The 8,287-nt window shown below is 46.1% G+C and overlaps 1 protein-coding gene across 1 annotated transcript; it reads right to left on the reverse strand.

The window, feature by feature from the left end:
* Window positions 1–3,182: 3,182 nt before the first annotated feature.
* LOC125551558 lies at window positions 3,183–8,028 on the reverse strand. The gene is made up of 3 exons (XM_048714809.1): window positions 7,611–8,028; window positions 5,641–6,399; window positions 3,183–5,252 (listed from the first exon to the last, which is right to left on the reverse strand). Exons 1-3 carry the CDS (start codon window positions 7,620–7,622, stop codon window positions 3,636–3,638), a joined length of 2,388 nt encoding a protein of 795 aa, XP_048570766.1. The 5' UTR covers window positions 7,623–8,028; the 3' UTR covers window positions 3,183–3,635.
* Window positions 8,029–8,287: the final 259 nt, after the last annotated feature.

Here is an 8,287-nt window from a genome sequence, read left to right on the forward strand (position 1 = left end):
ACAATGTAGCATTATCTTTTCATTAGTTGACCCATTCAACTTTTGTTTGATATGACTAGCATGATATTTGGATAGGGAAGTTATTTGTTAACTTTGTATCATTTTTATGTGTAAGCAAATAATTATGCAATGTGCATTTGCCTGCAATTTCCTAGAAGTTTTCCATACTTTTTGAAGAAATTGTTTTGTGAAGTATAATTTCTAAAGAAAAATAAAATGTGCATGCAGTAATTTTTTCCTAAAGTTTTGTCATCTTGTAGAATGATCGATAACGGCCTCCCAGTAAAAAATAGGATAGGAGCAGTCGGTTGCAAAAAATGAGGATAGGAGAAGTTGGTAGTTGAAGTTAGTATAAATGTCAGTTAGCATTGTTTTCATTATGTAGGATTGGCATTGCAACTGAGGATATGTGACATGGAGTAATTTGGTCAACGAAAAAAACATTTGACTTTTGAAGTATCTTCACACACTTTGCAAAATGAATGAGGGAATATTAGGCTATTTTTCTATTCATCTGGTGATAACTAACGTGCATTGCACGTACACGTTTAGCTCAAACTAGCCCTCATGTTTGGATACTTTAGGGATATTTGAGACCAAACTATCTCAAACTAACTCTAACCCATGGATCCAAATGGGAATATTTCTCACTTTCTTAACATTCACAGTTACTCATACATAAACACATGGATAAATGCACCAGTTTTAAAAATTGACCAAGGTGTGTACACACATGAAAATTATAATAAAAAGTTAATCACTACTAAGCCCTGAAACATAAGCAAGACTACAACTTGGGTCCAATTAACATTTGCAGACTATGTAATTCTAGTTAGCTACTACTACCTCCTTGCACCGTACCTACATGCCATATGTCAAGGTGAATGGGTTGGCATCAGTTGACAACTGTTGAGTGTCACGATACGCAGCAACTGAATGGGTTGGCATTTAGTCGAGCAGCTCATGGGCGTGGCGGCCTTAGTCCACGGCGGACAGCTGCATGTCTTGGCTGAAGTGGGAGGATTAGGTAGTGGCTGGAGAAGATGCGTGGTACATGCAACGCAGGTGCAGCTTGAGATGCAGCAGAAGCTTGTGTACGCTGAGGCCTGTAGCGCTCGACTCCGAGCCATTGGCTCCCGCACTCGCCATTGCCACACATGGTTAGTTCTGCCAAGAAGGTTGTGTTGTATCGAGAAGAGACGGTAAACAACGGCGACATTCAGCGGAGACAGGGGAACGACTTGTGTAGAATCTGAGCTTGTGGTGAAAAAAATAGAAGAAATGATGTTGGGCCATCGGATGAGACACTTGGGCTTGTAATAATGTTTGTAAGACACTTGGTTTTATTGATGGATGCAATAGGGTCGGGGCTTTTGAGCCCGTGTCCTCTAAGGCCACTACTAGGCGCCGGCGTGCCGGCCCAATAGTTGGGCCGGTCGCACCCCAGCCGCCCGATACAGCGCAACACAGCCGTTTGATCTGGATTTCACATCCTCTTCTTCCTCCGTCCCTTGCCTTCCTCTTCTTCCTGAACGACAGCCCTAGGCCCACGTTGATTACCCCGAGCGACCCCACGCAGATTACTCCGAGCAAGACGACCGGCCTCGAACCCCGCTGTCGACAGTCGCCGCCGACGCTCACCCCTTGTCGGTGCTGCTCCCCCCTCGCCTCGCTACAGATTCAACGACGACGACGCTATGGTTTGCATCCAAAAAGACGATTGTAGCAAAAAGTGGCACCGGTTCCAACAAATCGAAAACATGGTTGTAGCAAATCATGCAAATTGGACGTTGTTCCAGCAAATCAAAAAATGCCAGTGGTAGCAAAAAACAAAGCTCGCTCCAGCAAACTAAAACGCTGGTGGTAGCAAAATTTACAAAATTGGGGGCTAGTTCAAGCAAACCCAAAAACTGGTGGTAGTAAAAACTTGTCGAGGGGTTCCAGCACCTCACCCATGACCCATCGCATGTCGTCGCAGCACCGTCGGCAGGGAATGCAGCTTCGCCGGCAACGGACGCAACACCTCCTCCAGCCGGTTCCAACACCTCGGCCATGTCGTCACAACGCCGCCGTCGACAGATGCAGCTTCACCGACGACGAATGCAGCATCTCCGCCATGCCATCGTAGTGCCTCTGTTGGGCGGTTCCAGCACCTCCGTCCACCCTCATGGTGGGCGCCATCTCCAGGCTCACGGGATACATGCATTCGACCTCGCCGAGGGAGGAGGATGAGGAGAGTGACGGCCACGGCTTTCCCCGGCTTGCAAGCAGTCCATGGCCCCCCTTTGCAACGTCGCTTGAAAAAAATGGTGGTTGTCGGACTTCCCCTGTGGTGGCGGCTGGCACTCCTTCCCGGCCCGTGGTGGTGGCTGGCCGACCAGAGTTCATCGGAGAGGACGAGAAAGGAGAGAGAAGGGGATGGGGATTCGACGCGGGGAGGAAAGAACGAATGGCTGAGAGAGTTTCCTGGTAGAGATAAGGATAAGATAAGATATAGAGAGAGCGGTGGCTGGTGGGCCCGGTCTGCCGCGTGGCGAGCGCCCATGAGACCGGCGCACGACTCGGCCGGTGCACCGGCCCCAAACGTTTCCCTTCCTCTAAACAAACTGACTATGGAAACTGTGAAGATGGAACTTTTCAAAACAGAATCATCTACTTCAATTTTGTGCAGAATAGCAAGAGCACGATCTGCTCCCTACTGACCAGGGGTAAAAAATTAACTTCTTTCTGTCCCTCCAAAATAGAGTGCGCCAGTTTGTTGACTCCCTCAATAAAATGAAAGCTGGGGGTAACCCTCATTTTCAAAAAAAAAAAATCAATAAAATATACTCCCTCCATCCCAAATTACTTGTGACAAGACAATTAATTCAGAGCGGAGGTAATACTATTATACAGTATCCCAGTTTTTGTTGGCATTACTTGCCTTTTTCTTGTCGATTCATTGATAGCCATGTTACAAATCCAAATCTCGGCTTAGTAAATATAGTATGGCACTACTAGCAGTAGCAGGCTGTGCACATGGATTTTTTGACCAAAAGTTAAACATTTTTATCAACTAGTAGTCTAGTACTAGTCTAACTTAACTCTCGAATGCAAAGGCAAAACATATGCGGGAAACAACTAGCTAAACACCCAAACCTCCTTCGCATCCAAACTGAAAGCCACAGGCCTTCACTTAGAGGGAAACAAAACAACCAAAGGTATCATTAAGTACAACATGGTGTTCATCTTTCTTCTCTATTACAACTTGGGTTTGCACAGCTTGCTGGGCATGAAACCCTTCTATAAACTAAACAGAAATAATAATATATAAATTGTAAAATTCTTTCTCACGCATCCGAGCTTCTAGAAAGAAAGGGAGAGCAAGGTGTCACCAACATGATGAGGGAACAGTGAGCTCCTCCACAAGAAATGGACCGAGGACAGCTTCAGATGGCCCATGTCGATTGTGAAATCCACCACCTGAAAACCCTGTTTTTTTCTTTTTTTCCCCGCAAAAAAAAAAAGAAAACCCTGCCATTTTCTTTTTCACACTTTATTACACATATCCAAGCCATGCAAGACTATCTGCTCATCCTGTGCGTCAGCCTCCAAATATATGGGTTTCTCTCTACTACTAGTGGAGATGCCCGCATTCAGTCTTCGTTCTTGCGAGCCCGCTGAGGCCTTCTTGTCATCAAGCTTCTTGCGTCCCCCTTGCGCTTTGTGCCTCCGAGGAGACCAAGAGCAACTGCTTCCAGAGCTCTTACGGTGGGAGGCCGATTTCTGGTTCCCTGCCTCCGAGAGCTCGTCTCAACAGTTAGATCATGTTTTCCGGCCGCCTCCAAAACATCAGGAACTATCTCGTTATTCGAAATGGAAGGTGACTTGTCCTCATTTGTATTCACCACAGTTAGATCTTCATTTTTCTGCAAACAATCATGATTGTCTGGCAAAGTCCCTCCCATGCTAGTCCTGGCTACTGCATCAAACTTTCCTTCTGATGACTTGTCCTCATTTGTATTCACCACATTCCGCTTCTTAAGCAATCTGCCGTTGGTAGTAGGCTTCGCTACCTCTGTTATCATGGAACAGTCTGCCAGTGTTCTGGTTTGGAAACTACCACCAAGATCAATAACAGTTGGCTTTGATGTAGTGGATAAAGGCTTCAGTTTCTTTTTCTCGAAATCAGCACCATCTGGTAAATAAAAGCTGTGTTGGCTGGTCTGGTCATTACTGTACCTAGCAAATCTTCTGCGCTTTGGAGATAAATACACTAGTCTCCCAGTTTTCCTTCCAAGGACAGAGCAGCATGTCAAGTCTGCTTTGTCACCATTACCACTAGAAATGCCTGAGTGCTGATCATCGGAAGAATGGCCATTAACTGGAAAGACAGATTGTGGTGCAGTCCTCATGGCTTCCAACATATCCACCAGCGATTCTTTGGTTGTACTGTAAACTGATCCCATTTCAATGTCATTAACAGGAGCTGTCACTTGTCCATGACATTCCTGGTCATCTGACAAGTTACCATCACTATGTTGCTCCTGAGAGGAACCGTCACTTGACATATTATCTGAATGATCTGTACATCCAAAGCTAATATTTGCATCAGCAGGTAAGCTTCTCAGAGCCCTCACTTTGAAGGGTGCTTCCCCTTGGACCAAGCTAGTATCAATTATAGTGAACATTGGAAGCTCCAGATCACTATCCAAAGGACCATCTTGGCCTGTTGCCCGGCCATTTATATCAACAGGTGCACCATTATCTATTCCATCTGTCTCTAGCTGAAGAAGAGTGGGGTCTGCTGCCACTTTTTTAAGGACGTCAGTGATAGAATCGAAATAGTGAGTGCCTTTAGTGAGCTTCCTTCTTGAGAATTTTTTGATAGCAGGCACCAAATATACAAGGCAATTCTTGGTTGTGCGGACGTCTTTTGGCTGCTCTGAGTGCCACCCTCTTGCAAGCAAACGGGGCCAAACAGCTTCCCAAAACAGATCATTTAATTTCGCCTTACTTCTCCTGGAATCACCTGTTAAGGTGTTGACTATCTCTTCTCTAGCAAGCATGGAACAATTTATGCCTTTAGGTGTGTTGGCAGAAACAGATAGACCTTTGTTTGTTTTGGATGTGTCCTGAACAAATCCAGTCAAATCATGCTTCCCTTTACCAATCCCAACGACCTCAACAAAAGTTTCTGCTCCAATGGTGGATTTCAGAGTGAAGACACATTCCTCTAAAGATGTTAGGTCAGAGCCCAAAGACCTTAAAACCTGAAATATGCAAAAGTAATTCAGCTCATATAGCCGTGATGTATGAAACAATATGCGATCATCCGTTAATTGGCAACACTTGGTTTGCGAAAAAAGATGGCCACACAATCATGATCAGCGAATCATGCTAATAAATTAGTGAAGCATCAAGCTGAAATTTGGCTGTTCTCTTATGTTATTACAGCAGGCAACATATTTGCCTCAATATCTCAATCACCAAATTCATAGAAACATTTAAGATGTCATATGATAGGAAGCACTATCAAATTTGGTAAGCAACTCAAGTTAGACTAGTAGAATCTTATAATAACACGAAGAGATTCATTTTGCACCATTTCAGTATCCCTTGTGAAAGAGGTTGAAATCCGTATTGTATCAAAATGCATACCTCAACTAACGAAGCATGAACCTCCTTGGATATTTTCAATTTCAAACGAGATATAAGCTCCTGTTGTCGCCGACCAGTAAAAATGCTTCTCCCGAGAATGCATCTAGTAGTTCTTGTCCTTCTAAGGTGCGACCATCTTTTATATGCAGTTCCATTATAGAACCTCCCATAGTAGTAGGAGAGCACCTCCCCAACAGTCTTGCTCCCTATAAACTTGCTCACCAGGCTGAGATTTTTACCAAAAATGTGCAGCCCAAGAAGAAAGCATTCTTCTTCTAGACCAGTCCAAATGGAGGCAGATAAGCCATGCAGTGAAGCAATTTTTTTTGTTTCTCTTTGATCCACCATTGTCTTGTCAGTGAAGAGGTCACGGCTTTCTTGGGTGAAACACTGAACCGGTGTTTCATCACAAACTTGATTATTTGCAGAGTCAATTTGATCTACTGGTAGCACAGCATGAGGATCCAGATATGCCCAGTTACCTTCACTTGTAATATCTTCCTTGTTAACTTGACTTGGTGGATGGCTTCCCCATACAACTGGTATAGAAACACTAGGATAATCATACACATGTAACTTGCAACTGTGGAGTGAGCTGGCCATGAGATGACGTCGTTCATCGTCTGTGGCTAGATTGGGGATTTCTGCCTGGTGCACACTTCCTATGCATGGGGATACTGGTGAGTCATCATCCGAAGCTTGAGAAACTTCTACAGATAAATGGTGATCACCAATGTCTTCTAACTGAAGTGTCCCTATCTGTCAATATGGAAGAAAAAAAAGGTCAGTTGTCAAGGATCATCAAATTGATACAGTATAAATAAATTGATACAATAAGAAGTATTCATCGTCAGTATAAATAACTAAGTTGGTTGTGCATTTAGGAGCATGAAACAAAATGGCGCTCTGTATGAATAAGTGAACACATGAAAATTTTCATCCCTTTCAGAGCTCACATGCATATCTACATGCATGATATCTCTAGCATCTGAAATGTGCTATATGCAACAGTAAAGTACACGGCATTACTAATTCATTGCTTACTACAGCAAGCAACTGAAGCAGAAATAAATACTGCAACTAGGATGAACTGCATTGTAAAGCCCTGGAGTAACCTTCGCGGCATCTCTCTCAGATAAGATTGATTAGAAAAAAAGGAGCTTTTTTGAAGTGGCTTATATGTTTTGAGCTGCATATAGCCAGACCAATTGACATCACATCAGAACTGACATCACCCAGCAGTTACTGCAACTTGCCGCACCAATTGCATTTGCACATTATCAGACAGGCAATGCTGGTGATGTTTAAGATTTATCGTGTTAACAGTTGTGAATCACAATGCTTTGTAAAACAAGTAAAACTCTGTCATGACACATTGGATCTCCCAGATAATCACTTGTCCGAATTAAACACTGCACCATAACTAGGACGTATGTATCAGCCTGACGATAATAGGCTATCGAATTCACAAGCACTGCACCTAGGAGCAAGCCTACAAATCTGAAGAGTCAAACATAGCAAATCGAGTCATTTCCTAGAGACCAAACCAAACCCATGAATCGCGTCCTGCAAATCTCAGGCACCACCCTGACCCACCCAATCCAACAAGGACAAGGGCCGCGCATCCCATCAGGTAGGACAACGGGCTCCGAGCAAGTCACGGACAACCCAAACCTGGAGGCTGGAGCAGCCAAGGCAGGCACGGCGGCCGTACCAACCAAACCCCATGCCCTCGCCGAGCCGAACACGCTCGCACGCGGGCGCAGAGACGCAAACACCGTCCCGAAATCTAGAGATGACGTGATCATGGACGCAACCAGCACGGGGGAACCAGGACCACGGCTACCGTAAGCGCAAGGCACGGCCGGGAGCGCGACGCGCATCACCGAACCGCCAGCCACCAGCCGGCCGGGCAAGCAAAGAACGAATGTACTAACATGGGAGGAAAAGAGCCGAGGCAAGCAACGAACCTTGCGTCCCATGCAGGAGAGCCGTCGCCGCCGCCCCTACTGGACGAAGCTTCCCGGCGGCAGGGGGCGACGATTCTCTTGGCTGGGAAAACGGGAAACAGAAGACGGTGACACGGAACGACGACCGGGGTGAAAGAATCTGGGTGGAGATGGCGGCGTGATTCAGAGGCCACGGCGCGGGCGGGTTGGACGAGCAGCGGAGGAAGGCATGTGCGTGCGTGCGCCGGGTTGCGGGGAGGAGGACGGCGCGTGAGGCTTTTGGGAGGGTGGTTTGTTCGCTCGCAGTCGAGGCGAGGCGAGGAGAGGGGTGGAGGCGGAGACGGAGACGGGTAAGCAGGAAAACAGAGGGAGGGGGCGTCGGCCTTTAAAGACGAGAGAGCAGGACAAGGGCGGAGAGAGAAATTGGTGGTGTGTTGAGAACGCTCGCTCTCACGACGACGTCGTGGTGCTTTGCTGCAGCCCGGAAGCGCAATTTCCTTGAGGAGTCTCTCGCGTGAACTGCTCGCCGTTGGATGCCACTTTGGATCCACGCCGTAGGTTCATCTCACGTGCGTGCCTACACACCATCGGATCAAAGGTAAGAACCGTTTCTGTCGCGCCCGCCGGAAAGGGGATGTTTAGCAGATGATGAAGATAATTGTTTATAAAAAAACACACGTCCTGCATTTATCATGAGA

This window comes from Triticum urartu, chromosome 4, assembly GCF_003073215.2.
Source record: "Triticum urartu cultivar G1812 chromosome 4, Tu2.1, whole genome shotgun sequence".
Taxonomy (NCBI): Eukaryota; Viridiplantae; Streptophyta; class Magnoliopsida; order Poales; family Poaceae; genus Triticum; species Triticum urartu.